At 44.0% G+C, this 15,964-nt stretch overlaps 1 protein-coding gene across 1 annotated transcript in view; it reads left to right on the top strand.

The window, feature by feature from the left end:
• Positions 1-721: 721 nt before the first annotated feature.
• Positions 722-15,964, top strand: part of ADSL (adenylosuccinate lyase) — a 28,234-nt gene continuing 12,991 nt past the window's right edge. The window contains exons 1-7 of the mRNA XM_083156118.1: positions 722-1,015; positions 4,265-4,468; positions 4,798-4,842; positions 4,935-5,014; positions 8,443-8,614; positions 9,039-9,085; positions 10,867-10,957. Of these exons, the coding sequence (XP_083012244.1) occupies positions 806-1,015; positions 4,265-4,468; positions 4,798-4,842; positions 4,935-5,014; positions 8,443-8,614; positions 9,039-9,085; positions 10,867-10,957 (849 nt within the window). The 5' untranslated portion in view covers positions 722-805. The remainder of the gene's footprint in view (positions 1,016-4,264; positions 4,469-4,797; positions 4,843-4,934; positions 5,015-8,442; positions 8,615-9,038; positions 9,086-10,866; positions 10,958-15,964) is intronic.

Raw genomic sequence — 15,964 nt, 5'->3', positions numbered from 1 at the left:
GGCAACAGTGCTTCAGTTTGGTAATTAATAAGATTTTTAAAACATATCCTTCAAGTGAATAATATGGATATAATACTAGTTAGTTGGGTACTTATTCATCTTTGCGGCCACCACTTAAGTTACAGAATTTATGTAGAGTACGGCGAGCCACGAGGTTTATTTACGGGGTCCACGCCACCATCTATTACCTTTAAGGTGCGTACACACGGGGGCGATTTTGTCCCGTTTTTGCCCCTGTGGTGATCGCTGGTCGCAGGAACATGCTCCTGCGACCAGCTGATTACCACTGCCGGGCTCCCCCAGCAGTTTCTTTTTCATCAGCGCCCATCTCTGGTCGCTGATGAACAGGAGAAACTGAGCAATATATTGCTCAGCCAGATATTGCTCAGCCATATATGGCTGAGCAATATATCTCCCCCGTGTGTACACAGCATTAGTAATGTTGTGGCGAGCCCAAAGCGTGACGAGCAGACAATCGCGAGGAGCAGACAATCGCGATATATACTTAGCGGCTAACATAACTGGGGTAAGGGGTGGCCGCAAAGATGAGGAAGTACCGTTAGTTGTATTTATAAAAAGCGTAGGACACCCACAATAGAATAAAATAAAGGCTGGCGTAGTTACTTCTGTAATACATTATAATCACAGCTTGCCTCACCCAACATGGCTGCTTACAGCGCCAGCAACTGACAGGAAGCCTCCATATTGGATGAGGCAAGGTGTTATTCTTTCATTCGTACTAGTTCCATCCACTCAGCGAGTGCCTGAGGCTGTGTAGTCTGCCGCGCGTTGCACAGTACTGGAGATGGATACAGGCAGCGGTGTCAGCGGAGACTCGGGCGCTAAGGTGTCGGGCAGTGCGTCAACTCTCTCCCAGGGCCCGGAGGAGGTCCTGCGCTACCGATCGCCGCTGGTGTCCCGCTATGCCAGCAAGGAAATGGCCTTCAACTTCAGCGACAGCAAGAAATTCCAGACCTGGAGGAGGTTGTGGCTGTATCTGGCGCAGGCCCAGCGGGTAACGTAGCGGCAGTAATGATCCGGGTTACCCACAGCATGCAACACCCGCTAGAGATACCGGGGCATATCACTGCGTGTTGCATAGATCTGTTCAACACGTGTGTGTGCTGTCATGCACCCCTGCAGGTTAGCTGCACGGCATCCTGCAAAAATCTGCGCAACACGTGTGTGATGTGTATGTGCATTGCTCCTCATACTGTGAGGGCATCTGTCAGGTTGCTAGAAATAACAATTAGGTTATTACTTTCAGTTACATTCTCTCTGTAAAATAAAAACAGGTTTATATTGTGTATATGGTATTTGCTATAAATCTCTGCTGATTGTACCATAGGTGTTATCCTTTATCACACAAGTTATTATTTATCTTTTGTTTATAAGTTCATTATGCTGTCACTCTTACATTCCTCATTAATGCAAATGCATGTTAATATAATGTACTCTTAACACTATATATATATATATATATATATATATATATATGTGTGTGTGTGTTATTAGTCTAGTGTCCGTGATTCTCTGAAACACTGCCATCAGAGAGTGAAACGACATCTAATTCTCACACATGCAGAAACACAGAAGGCAGCAGACTAGCTTTCGAAGCTTTTGCTTCGAGCGTGCTTAGTTCATAATAACAATACTTTATCAGTAACATCAGCATACCTCCCAATTGTGGTGGGACAGTCCTGTTTTTATGGGACTGTGCCACCAGTGGGCAGCATTGACCTATGGTGGGGGCAGCTGGGAGTCCTCTCACTTGCTGCTCCACGGTGTGTACATATTGTGCACACGCGCGCAGTATCTACACCATTGTGCGAGGCCTCGCTGGAGGTGCTTTGATTGTGGCCACGCCAACAAATATCAGGAGTCTGTTCCTTTTTCAGAGCTGCCAAAAGTTGGGAGGTACACATGGCAGGTCCTTACCTCAGTGGAGCTTACAAGCTAGTGGCCAGATTCAGCTTTACACACTGTGCCCAGGTTTTCACAAATGGTAAATGTTTTCCTATTGTGCATCCATAAATATCCCCAGGAACCATTACTGCACATGTGGATACTGCATATGTGAATGTGCCGTAAGTTGCATATTTAGGGCCTAATTTACATTTGCAATGCAATGCTCATGTTCATGCAACTGAGCGAGTACCATCAGACTGCACATGTGCCCTGAACAAACTGCACACCTGCCAAGGTAACTTGCCAGTGTCCATCGCAGTAAGATTTGTGACAGTGATTGACAGGAAGGGACCATTTAGTGGGAGATAATGGGGAGCAGGAACTCTAGTTAAAAATGTATTTGATCTTATTTATAACTATATGATCCTCTTATTGTTCTGGCATCAAATCATCCTAATGTTATCTATTGTGATCAACTTACATAAATGAAGACTTAAGTGTGTACAATAAATTATAATATTGTGCTTCCTCCAGCAATTCATATAAATAATACCCCTTTTACACCTAAAAGCAGAGTTTCACCCGGGTTTTTGGACCCGGGTATGACCTTGCTTGTGACCCGTTTCCACCTGCGCCCCCATCCGTCATAATGCTGGGCGGGTGAAGTCACCATAGTCTGAGCCAGCACTTGGAGATGACTGCATCTCCCAAGCACCAGCTTTTCCATTGCAGCAAACAGGTCAGGTTACCTGTTTACATTAACCCTGAACCAGATTGAACCCGTGTTCAACTCTGGAACATTTGCCGGTTGAAATCCCAGGTCTCACACCCTGGTCTGAGCATTTGCAATCTCGTTTTTTGGGGCTCCCATGCAAATACCCAGGTTATTAAGGCTGGTGTAAAACGGGGTATCAGTTTTTATTAGGATTTTTTTGTTTGTTTTGTTATTCCTCTCTAGTAAATGTAAGTGATTTTAAAGTTGGGTATATGCTGATGTTCTTATGTAGTGTTACAGCCAGAACATTAAGATCTCCAGTTTATTTATAGTGAAGCTGGAGGTGGCAGCTAGTGTAATCTATCTTTAGCCTCAAGAGCGTGCTCTCTCCAGTTACCCCCTCAGCTGCAGTCGTCCCCCCTACCCCTCATTAGTCATCTCTGCGATGTGTGCCACAGCCATAAAGGAGGTGTTATTGATGGTTTCAATTTAAATCCTGTACGAGACCCTGCGACAGGGTCTCGTACAGGATTTAGCAATATTATGGATTGGTTAGTCTTTACAATGAATCTATTTAGTAACTGCATCATATGAAATCATGTGGGTGTTCAATCAAAAGGACTCTTTATAAAACATCCTGTCATGCTTTTAGGCTTGTTTCCCTTAGAACACGTAATTGTCTGTTTCCTGTGTCCTTCGCTTTTGCCTGTTTTTCTTTCTGTCTTATCACCCCATTCCTCCTTTACCTCGTGTCTTACTGAAGGTCACTTCCCTTCTCCAAAGTCATTTCTCGTCACAGGACCCTTTGCTGTTTTATATTTATTAGTCTTTATCCCTATAGTGTTTATCGCTAACTTCATTATTATCGATTGTTTATATGGCGCCACAAGGGTTCTGCAGCACCTAATACATAGATGGAAAAAAAAACAAGAAAATAACGAATTATAGTACAATGCAAAGTGCATGAGGAGAGAGGGCCCTGCTCGTGAGAACTTACATTCTTAAGGATCTTAACCCCTTCAGTGGCACTCCTGAGAATTTTCCGGGCTATGCTTCAGTGCCCAGACTGGTAAACCCAGGACATTCTCAGGATTGCCACTGTCTCCGCTGTTTAGTGCTGGGCAGCGCCGCTGAGATAAGTGCAGAGCTCAGCTTCAGCTGCTTCCCGGCCCCGCCCCCTTTCCACCCGGCTATGTGCGCCGTGACCTTCAGAAAGTCACGCCGCACACAGCCGGGGGGGCGAGCAGCGGCTGATGTATGGCTCAGAGTCGCTGTCCGGCCTCGGGAGACACAGTGGTGGGGGGTTTTTTTAGGGCGCACTCCCCATAAAAAAACTCGCCCAGTGGGGAGCGCTCCCTACAAAAAAACCTCACTGAAGGGGTTAATGTTCCATATTTTCTTATTCTCTCGCTTCTTATTTACATGTTACTCTCCTCCCTATCCTTAGCTCTCCCCATTTCTTTCCAAGAACCCTAATATACTTTAAGTAAAAACGTAAGGAAAATGTATCTCTTCTCTCCATCCAGTTATATAATGAAAGCAGAGTTAAAATCCTATAGGCCGTCGGGGACAATATGTGCAAATGGATGTTAAGCAGCAGATGTTTTAAATGAGTAACTTTGATTTCTCTTATCGGTCCAGAGTCTGGGGCTGCCGATTGCAGATGAGCAGATCCAGGAGATGGAGTCCAACTTGGAGAACATAGACTTTCGAATGGCAGCTGAGGAGGAGAAGCGTCTGCGGCATGATGTCATGGCGCATGTGCATACCTTTGCGCACTGTTGTCCAAGAGCGGCTCCCATTATTCACCTTGGGGCCACTTCCTGTTACGTAGGAGACAATACAGTGAGTACTGCATTGGCCTAATTGTTGATAGTGTCTTACCCAACGTCCTTACTATCAGGCCGTATTAGTTGGGTGCAAGTATATTTGCGCAAAACTTGTCAGACTTCCAGTCATTACAAGTATTTCATGGAGCAACTGCAGTTCCTCAGGCCTGCCTGGGGTTTTTCGTTCTGCTCTGTTGCTTCTAGCACACTCTGCTCTGTATCACGGAGCTGAGAAAATGCATCTTGCTCAATATGCTATTGACTTTCAAGAAGGGCGTCATCTCTTAAGTTTTATTTCTGATTCTCTCACTATTCCTTTTTATTTTATTTTTTTTATGCTTTTAGGACCTTATTGTTCTACGTGATGGTTTTGACTTACTACTTCCAAAGGTTAGTACTTTTTCTTCTGTTTGCCACATACAGAAGAAGAAATGTTACTTATGTTCTATAACACCATGTCTTTTCCTCTTTCTGTATCGTAGCTTGCGCGGGTCATAAGCCGATTGGCAGACTTTGCAGAAAGATATGCTGACCTTCCAACATTAGGATTCACCCATTACCAGTAAGTCATATTTCAGTGGTTGTTCCGCACTATAATCCATGTGGCTGCCCCTTGTCATCTCCCCATGTACAGTAATTGTATAATACCTTTATAGTTGAGTTTAGGCTAGTCTTGGTCAACAAGTGTTCATACATGATCTAAAATATCATTATAGGAATAATGGCCAAATTGTAATGAAACATGTTGGAATACTTGGGGGGGCAATCCAATTAGTCACAATTATCTCATGCAAGCTAGCAGCCCGCGATGGGTGCAAGATCGGGTGACATTGCCAGTGTTGAAACACTGAAGATTGTATCCTTCACAATTAGTAGGATGGACCCCTTCAACTTATCAATGTAAACGCTTCAAGAAATAGGAGAGTTTAGTTTAGAGTGATTCAATTGATTGCTTAGGTGATTGTGTGCATAAAAATAATCTGTGTGATGATATTATTATTATTATTGTTTTTTTATTATATTTTTTCTGGACTTACATGTGTATTCTCTTATGCTGTTGCCACCGCATTGCGCTGCCTCTCAGCCAGCGGCTCTCCCATTCATAACCATGGGTAAGCAGGAGCATGCATACACTTTCCCCAATAATACCTTACGCTATACCCAGACATCGCATCATAGGCAACACTGTAAAAGGCAGATCTGTATAGTGGCAGTGTGGATCTCTTTATTTGGGTGCCTGCTCAGTTTCCTCCTTTACATTTGTATGGGATACTGTCACTAGCCCGACCTGACCGGAGGCCCGACCTGACCGGAGGCCCGACCTGACCGGAGGCCCGACCTGACCGGAGGCCCGACCTGACCGGAGGCCCGACCTGACCGGAGGCCCGACCTGACCGGAGGCCCGACGCGACCGGAGGCCCGACATGCATTAGGTTGACTTGGGGAAGTTCGACATGGGGTTTTTCACTTTTGAGCTGACATGTGCCAACAGGCTGTATTTCATTTCATGCCTTACCATCCACTAGGGCATGGTGGTAGAATAAAATAGTGTGCTGAGCATAGTGAGGCACCGTGCCCTAAGCATGGCAAGCGAGCCATGCGAGGGGACGCAGTGCACTTTTTTTAGTGTCCATGTCGAGATTTGGGTAAAAAAAAAGTTTAAAACCCCATGTTGACCTTTTGACTGTCAACCTTCCCCATGTCGACCTAATGCTTGTGTTAACTTTCAGTCATGTCAACCTTCATGCATGTTTACCTAGTGGTATTGACCTTCTGTTTGTCGATCTAGTTGCTGTCTATCCAATGATCCATACCCGTCTATATATAATATTTGTGGAAATTGTCATACTTTCTGTGAATGAAAGACCAAATAAACGGTAATGGGTAGATTTAGTAAGGTGCAGTTTATCAAAGCTACTGACCATCGTCTTATTTGATTGACTGTTTTAAAATGGCAATGGATTTAAACCAGGGATAGGAAACCTATTGCATTCCAGCTGCTGTGAAAGTACCATATATACTCGAGTATAAGTCGACCCGAATATAAGCCGAGGCACCTAATTTTACACCAAAAAAACTGGGAAAACTTATTGACTCAAGTGGGACCCTCACTCGAGTATAAGCCGAGGGGGGGCTTTTTCAGCATAAAAAATGTTCTGAAAAAGTAGGCTTATACTCGAGTATATATGGTATACATCCCAATATGCTCTGCCACAGTCTAAGCGTGTCCTAACACCAAATATATGTATAGTTTTACAGCAGCTGGAGAGCCATACAGTAGGTTGCCTACTCCTGTGCTAAACCATGCTATTGCTGTTTTAAAACCACCAATACAGCCGATGATCGGAAATCTTCTACTAATGCTTTTAAAGAAAAATACGAATACTGACAACTCCTGTGCAATTCATGTCACTTGGCTTAAGTGCTAAGCAATTGCTATTTGGCAACCCAGCTTAGTTTTAATTAGACAAATTTATAAATTGGTTGCTTGGACCGAAAGTCCAAAGATTACAACATAGTCCATTAGTGGGTGTTTGACTTGATTCTTTTCACTAATGTAACACTTTTTACACCCTTATTACTACTTCTCACCTATGTAACACTTTTTGTACTGAGATGCTACTTTTCAATATAACATTTTCAACTCTTAAACTGCTACTTCCCACTAGTGCAGTGGTTCCCAAACTTTTTTCAATCACGACACCCCTAGCGTCAGTTATGTGATGGGGACAGGATTCACTTCTGTTTGTCCACAATTTGCATATTACATTGGTCATCATTTTTTTTTTTTTTAATGAGCCATGGATCAACAATTCAGGGCACCTCCGCAAGTCCTCCAAGGCACCCCAGGGTGCCACGGCACACAGTTTGGGAACCACTGCACTAGTGTGATGCCTTGGGATGATTGGGTTGTGTTAACAAAGGGGGAGGGGGGGTTCCTGTGCTCTGGACTTGAACCTTCTAAATGTTAGGGACCCATCTGATGAGGGCTGCTGTCCATGGTAGTTGGGCCCATATTTTTGGGTGATGTTAAGAACCTCAATTTTACTCTTTGGTGTGTATCCAATTCAGTCATATTCAATTGCGGCCATTGTCATGTTTTAGTCATGTTTCGACTAACGCAGTTTCACTGGGGCAGATGTATTTATCTACCCCTAACGTTTAAAAAAAAAAAAAACGGGTCCCGTTTCTCCTGCATAACGTGGAGAAGTGGACATCCGTTATGGCCAAATTTATTAACCCCCTCTCTGCCGATAGAGAGCTGTTATGCCCAGCGTTAACAGCTCTCCTTCTTATCGGCGCCCCAGATATCGCTGCACATGCACAATTTAATAAAAACTCTATTCTCACACACACTCCCCCCCCCTACCCAACCGGCGCTCTGCGCAAATGCGAGATCTCGCTTTTATTGAGATTTACCGCCTAGGCGGCTGTTAATAAATCTCCCCGGCCGCTAATTATGATCATTTAAAAGAACTTAACACCACCCCCCCCCCCCCCCCCCCCCCTCAGTTGACCAACGTTAAGTGCAGCATATGCAATGTGTTAATATGTAACTGCATTTTCCCTTTTTCATCTGTTTTTTAAGGTATAGTCTGATCGGGATATGGTCACTAGGTTGACATGGGGTTTTTCCTCTTTTTTTGGGGGGGGGGGGGGGACGTGATGCTATGTTTCAGTGTCCATGTCGACTGTGTCAACATTCGGGACAACAAAAGTGAAAAGCCCCATTTCGACCTAATGACCTTGTCGACCTAGTGGTGTTGGCCTAATGCTTGTTGACCTAGTTGCTGTCTATCCAATGATCCATACCCATCTGATCATCCCCTTGCACTGCACTGTGATATGGGGGCTATATGTATCAGGGATATTGCTGCTTTTGAGGCCAACAAAACATGATGTACTTAATGTATTGGAAGTCTGTGGTTGCCGCTAAGATCATGCTTAATGCAGTGACCATTGGGAGTGATTACAAATGTTTCTTTGCAGACCAGCCCAGCTGACCACAGTGGGGAAACGTAGTTGCCTGTGGCTGCAAGACCTATGCATGGACCTACGCAGTTTGGAACGAGCCAGGAATGACTTGCGATATCGAGGGGTGAAGGGTACAACTGGAACCCAGGCCAGCTTCCTGCAGCTTTTTGATGGTGACCATGAGAAGGTGCCATGATCCCGAGAACCTATTTCCCAGCAGTCATTTAGCTTTTAACTGATTAATTAATTGAAACCGCTGTCAACATTGGAGAAGAACGAATAAAAGGCAGATATAAATCCTTGGGATTGGTATGAAGATGTGACCGTGGTTTAGCCACCAAGACTACTTTATGTGAATGCTTGGTTCTGATTTTAGGTCCTTTTATTAGATGGCCTGGGAGCATGTAAGGGTATACAGTTTCATTCAGATTTCCATTGTGAAGCCTTCCATCAAAGCTTTAATGTTTTACATATTTAGGGGATTACTTACACATATTTCTGGCAATTGTGTTATGGTTGCTGTAGTTAAATTTGAATTTAATTTATTTTCCATATTCACAGAATATATACTCACAAAGTGCCAGGAATTCAGTATGTGTTTCCTTTTATAGGTGGAAGAATTAGACAGACTGGTGACCACTATGGCAGGATTTAAAAGGTAAATTATGATATTATATATAGTTATATTATTTAAACTTGACACAGATAATTTTGCTTTTACTTTTTGTTAAGGAGTAATTTGGTCTGTCAAGTGGCCTCTAGTGGTCACTATTGGTATTTCTCTTTAGAAAAAAGGGTGCCAGATGACTGCCCAACAGTCGGGATTCCGACGGTCAGATGTAACGTGCAGAGAGAATTCGATTTGGGTGGGGGTTTATTTCAAAGTGAGATCTACAGTTTATTGCAGTGTAAAAATAAAGCAGTGAGTCTTTTACCTGCACAGAAACAAAATGTAATTCTCTCTGCACAAGTTACATCTGCCCCACCTGCAGTGCACATAGCTTTGTCCATTTGAGAAGGAATTTGCCTTTGCGAGTGAACCAGAATAGGGGCCATTATTTGCTGACATTGCTCTGCCTTGGAATAGCAACAGGTACTTGTGTTTGAAAACTGTTTACAATCTGATGTTGAATTTGTTCCCTAAATCAGTTCAGGATCCATTTTTTAACTGCATACGGATTGCACAATGAGGAAGATGTATTAAGCCTTAACAAGAGATAACTGCAAGGGTGATAAGGAGAGATAAACGTCCAGCCAATCAGTTCCTTACTGACTTTTTTCAAACACAGCCTGTAACATGGCAGTTAGCAGGTGATTGGCTGGACGTTTAGCTCTCTTTATCACCCTTGCATTTATCTCTTGTTAAGGCTTAATACATCTGCCCCAATGTATGAGTTCTGTCAGATTCTTAGGAACAGTAAAGGCCCCCATACACTATGCGATATGGGAACGATTTCACCCGATTCGGATGAATCGGGCTGTGAAATCGGCCAAATCACACTTGTAGACATCCCCTCCGATCCGATGCGCGGTCCCGTGCGCATCGGGGTCGGGAGGTCGGACGGGCTGCACATAAGATTTGCCAAATCTTATGTGCAGCCCAGCCAGGGAGCCGTGCAGGGGGACAGCAGCGGGCGGGGGATGCCGGCTATAGAGAGCCAAGCAGGGGGAGGCTGCATATGGCGCCGGGCTGGAGGAAGCTGTGTTGCGGTGGGGTGACAGCGGGAGGCGAGCAGGGAGAACTTGATGACATGACGCTGGCTGCCGGGCAGCGCCGCAGCGGCGGGAGCCGGGAGAAACAGATAACTTAAAAAAAACGCCCATAGAGATGACTAGCAAGCCATTGATTGGCTGAGACCTCTCAGCCAATCAGCGATTGGCTGAGAGAGCTCTCAGCCAATCAATGGCTTGCTAGTCATCTCTATGGGCGTTTTTTTTTTTCCAAGTTATCTGTTCCTCCTGGCGCTGCCCGGCAGCCAGCGTCATGTCATCAAGTTCTCCCTGCTCTCCTCCCGCTGTCACCCCACCGCAACACAGCTTCCTCCTGCCCGGGTCCCTATGTAGCCTCTCCCTGCTCGGCTCTCAATTAGCTGGCATCCCGCTGCCGTCCCTTGCACGACTCCCTCCTCCTGCAGCTCGCCGGGGACTGCATATGATAAATCCATGCGATTTATCATATGCAAACCTTGGCACATCAAGTGCCTAATCGTGTGTCCCCCTCCCGGGGAGCTGCAGGGGAAATCAGGTCCGACTTGTCCCTAGGACAAGTCGGACTAATGTATGGGGGCCTTACGAAATCTCTGGCCAGCATTGAATAATTTCTCTGAGATCGGTTATTTCAGTGTGTTAAATGAAAGGTTTATCTTATAGTGAAAACATACATATGGGGCCATGAGTAACCCTTGGTCTGGAGTATGACAGGCTTGTTTGTTATTCCAGGGCCTACATAGTGACTGGACAAACCTATAGTCGCAAAGTGGATGTAGAAGTATTGTCTGTCTTGGCCAGTTTAGGGGCCACAGTGCACAAGGTAGGTACCAATCTCTGTATATTAGACACTAAAACAAAGCTTGATGTTTTTGCATCAAGTAACTACTGCGTGTTCTCACATTGGGCCAGATGTACTAAGCTTGAAAAAGATCAAATAGAGAGTGATAAAGTATCAACCAATCCGCTCCTTGCTATCATGTTACAGGCTGGGTTTTAAAAATTACAGGAGCTGATTGGTTGGCGGTTTATCACTCCACGTTTTATCACTATTCAAGGCTTGGTACATCCCACCCTTTAAATTTGTACTACAAATGCCTGAGTTGTGTGATCAGCTCCAATGTCGCCCATGCAAGCACCAAATATACAGGTGGTGTGTTTTAATTGCTGGTAATTGTGGGCAGGGCTCTTAAAGCAGTTTTGTGCAATAGCTCCGTGTTAAACCCCACACAATATTCATGATGGTATTTTTTAATGTGTCTAAAGGTGGCCATACACTACTGCAGCGTATGTCCATCCGACCCCCCTTGAGCGACAGGAATCACAATTTTCTTAACGCTTTTCAAAGGTGATATGCCATATGATGTAAACAGTGAGCAAACGTTTGTGTTGTGGAACCCTTGGGCCGGCAGGTACTGTACTGTGGCTATATTACTGCTGGCAGAAGAATGGCCGAGTAGAACATGATTAATTCATGTGTATCTGCTCTGTCACTTATTACAGCAATAGTATGTGTACTATATCTGCTTACTCTGCATTTTTGATTGCAACGTCTGCAGGATTTGCTAGATGACCACATAGATATCAAATTTTAAATTGACATTTTGGTACTTGTGAGTTATCCGGGCTGCCGATTTCTAAATCGGGTCGGATCGGGCACATCGCATCGCATCGCATGCGACCATCGGATGCGATGCGATGCGATGACCCGATTTTTCCATAGGAATCAATGTTAAAATGGACTGAGTCCATTTTAACATGGAATTCAATGGGAAAAAGGGGTCCTTTTCATACCCCTACTATCCAAGTGGGCATGGAGTTGGATATAAACCTGTGGCGAGCCACCGAGCCCGAAGCGTGGCGAGCGGACACAGAATACCGTCCCCTCGCGGGGCTCGCTTCGCTCGCCACGCTTCGGGCTCGGTGGCTCGCTACGCTCGCCACAGGTTTATATCCAACTCCATGCCCACTTGGATAGTAGGGGTATGAAAAGGACCCCTTTTTCCCATTGAATTCCATGTTAAAATGGACTCAGTCCATTTTAACATTGATTCCTATGGAAAAATCAAGTCATCGCATCCGATGATCGCATGCGATGCGATGCGATATCGCATCGCATCTGATTGTATGCCTTAACTTAAGGCATACAATAAAAAAATCGGCAGCCCAGATAACTCACAAGTACCGAAATTTTATACATCTCCTGACATTTTATGTATCCATATCACACAATGACTCTTTGGCCATCCGGATCTTAATGGGGAAGGTCGCTGCTTAAGAAACAACCTTTTTGCAATCTGTCCCTTACATGTAGCAAATGGGGTGATCACTCCTCATTACTCTAAGTTGGTCTCACCCCACTAGAACATAACACTTATTGTTTTTGTATTACATATATTTTCTATGATTTTTTTGGCGTGAAAGATGTTCTGCCATTTGTATAGTAAATAAGGAAAATGTCAAATCGCGCTCTGGAATCTGACCTTTAATTACTATTGCGTGCTAGTCACCCGATCTGGGGTTTAGTTCCTTTTTGTGCAATATTTCCTTAAGTATAAGAGAACACCTTAAGTTCCAAAGCTGGCAATTTTCTAAGGTTTCTTTATCATTGATACCTAAATGTAGTCAAACCTGCTCAGAAGTTGTCCCATATGAGCCATTTTTGTATGTGGCCTGTTAAATGGATTCAGCCTCCAGAAGATCGACGCATCCTTGCACCCCCAACATGTTATTTGTATATGATGATATTGAAATCCAGCAGCTGCAATTGCCAAGGATGTGATGTTTTTGACAACACAAAAGGACTCTCTCTCCCCCTCCCACCCTCCAAAGTCTATTTCTATTGCTTGTTTTGCCCTGACATACAATCATATTTATCAAGGTCTCATAGTTCTCTGTTCGATCCCAATGGCTAAAAGAAATGTATTCAATAGACGTTTGATCGTTTTAATTGTACATTAGTAGAAAACCTTGGATGCCGAGTTTGTGGGCAGAATTTACAGATGAATTCCTCCCATGCACATGGTAACGTTATTGAGCTCGTGCTGGGCATACACAGTCCTACAAAATGCCTGTTGGTCCAACAGACCGTTAATCTGACACCCAGCAGGACTGGTATATGGTCACTAGGTTGACAATCAAAAGGTCTACATGCATTAAGTCGACCACTGAAGGTCGACAGTACTGAGTTTGACACATGAAAAAGGTCAACATGGCTTAAGGTCGACACAATCAGATTGACATTGGGAAAGTCGAAAGTCAAAACGGGGACATGGGTTTTCCACGTTTTTTTTTAACCGACATGTGCCGACACGTGGTGTTCCATGCCCTACCATCCATTAAGGCGTGAAGGGACAATATAATAGTGCGCCAAGTGTATCGAGTCACTGAATTCGAAGCGAGGGAATGCATTGTCCATGTCAACTGTGTCAACATTCGAAGAAAAACCCATGTCGACCTTTTGACTGTCGACCCAATGCCTGCCCTAGTGAAGACAGAAGATTTCGCAGAAATTGCACAGACCAAAACACCTTTTTCGAGCAAACAGAAGAACTCACACAGAATTTCATACAAAAAGGGTATAAAGAAACCACACTACGTGACCAACTAGAGACTGTGAAAAACCTGAACCGTCAAGACACCATAAAGTATCAAGCGAAAAAACCCAAGACTAACAACAACATCACCTTCATAACTCAATTCAATAGCGAACACCAAATATTTGAAAACATACTGAAGAAGAACTGGCATATATTACAATTGGACGATGATGTAAAACCACTATTAGCAGACAGACCAAGAATAATATACAAAAAGGCCAGAAACCTGCGTCAGGAACTAGTATTAAGTTTCATCAAACCAAACATACAACAAAAAAATAAAAAACAAACTAAAGGATTCCACCACTGTCTAAACTGCAAAGCATGTAAAAACATAAATGTCACTTCAACAAAACCCATTACCAGATTCTCATCTAATATTACAAAAAAAGAATACAATATAAAAGATCGGTACTTGTTTCCTAGCATGGCCACACCGATTTGCATCGGGGTGGTCGTGTCGGAAAAATCGCGTCGATCGCATGCGATGCGATCGACCCGATTTTTACATTGAATCAAATGTGAATAGGGTCCCTGGGACCCTATTTTACATTGTATTCAATGTAAAATATTCCCCAGACCCCCAATTTTACCCCCTCAACGCCACCCCACGATTGATGCCAACCCGAAGCGTGGCGAGCGGTGGCGGTGCGCTTCCTCCGACCTTTTCATACCCCTACTATCCACGTCGGCGTGGAGTTGAGAATATAAAGCGTGGCGAGCGGACGTGTATAACTTCACAGGTATACGCGTCCCCTCGCGGGGCTCGCTGCACTTTATATTCTCAACTCCACGCTGACGTGGATAGTAGGGGTATGAAAAGGTCGGAGGACGCGCATTGAACATTGAAGCCTATGGCAAAATTGAACATTGAAGCCTATGGCAAAATCGCGGCCATCGCGTCGGGGGCCATGTTAATGGCCCCGACCGACGCAATGCCCCCGATTTTGCCTTTGCCGGCAAAATGGACCTGATTTCAAAGGAAATCGGGTTCATCGCGGGCATCGTGTACCTTAACTTTAAGGTACACGATGCCCGCGATTGTGGCCGTTCTAGGAAACAAGTACCAAAAGATCATATTTCATGTGAAACCGAGGGAGTCATCTATCTTCTATGCTGCCCGTGTGGCTTACAATATATCGGACAAACTAAAAGACAACTAAAAATCAGACTCTCCGAGCACATCTATAACATCGAGAGGTCTCATAACCCACAATGTGTCAAATCAATTTCTACAGATCCATAACAAAGATCCATCAGGCTTACAGTTTATGGCAATAAAAAAAGTCAACCAGCACTGGAGAGGAGGAGACTTCATTAAATCACTCAAACAGACAGAAACCAAATTGATTTATGAGTTAAATACTTTATTACCCAAAGGCATGAACATTGATTTTGAGTTAAATGCATTTTTATAAAATATCCATTCTACAAATAATACCTTTTCTTCTTTTTCTTTCTCTTTTACTATTTTTGTAAAAAAAAAACACCTTGTATCCTTTTTTTAGGACATTTGTCCATATTTTATCTTAAAACCCCTTTGTCAAAGAAGTAACATGAGGTTCCCACCATTTTTTATGTCAACATCCGTTTTAATTAATAAAGTTTTTTTTGAAAGTCTTTACAAAAAAAAAACGCAATGGAACACAAAAAATGCCATTCTTGAAAAAGTGCTTGAAAGCACGAAACGCGTAGAAGAGGCTGTCTCGTGGTCCCCCCAGTGTGCTCCCTACCTCTGGAAGCAAGCTCCATTTCATCGGGGCCCAAGCGGCACCCGCTGCATCAGGTGCACCGTTCGTGCTGATGGGAGAAGAGAAAGGACGTGTGGCGTCTCCACCGGCCGCAGCACGCTGATCTCCCAACCCGCCACACTCGGTCACAGCACTAGAGGTAGGGAAAGCTAGTACGGCACACTCCACGGACTTTCACACCGGCTCAGAAGAGCTGTAAGCATTACAACTAACCCGCTTTTATTTTCAGATGTTTTTCTCACTTATTTTCCTTTCCTTTTCTCATTATCTATTCTTTCTTAATTAGCGCTCATCCCCCCTTATTTCCTATAATTGGTGAATATTCGCTGTATTGACTTTTATTTTATTTTCAGGAAGGTTTTTATTTGTATAATTATGCATTAGGGTGTCTTACTTCTACTTTCAAATAATAAGTGTGTATTCCTTCAGGCTCTCGCTGATGAGGTGGATAATATTGCTTTTACCTTTTTCGCGTTGTCT

This window comes from Crinia signifera, chromosome 8 (genome assembly GCF_055691185.1).
Source record: "Crinia signifera chromosome 8, ASM5569118v1, whole genome shotgun sequence".
Lineage (NCBI taxonomy): Eukaryota > Metazoa > Chordata > Amphibia > Anura > Myobatrachidae > Crinia > Crinia signifera.
The sequence above is the reverse complement of the archived record's forward strand: the minus strand, read 5'-3'. Positions and strand labels throughout refer to the sequence as shown.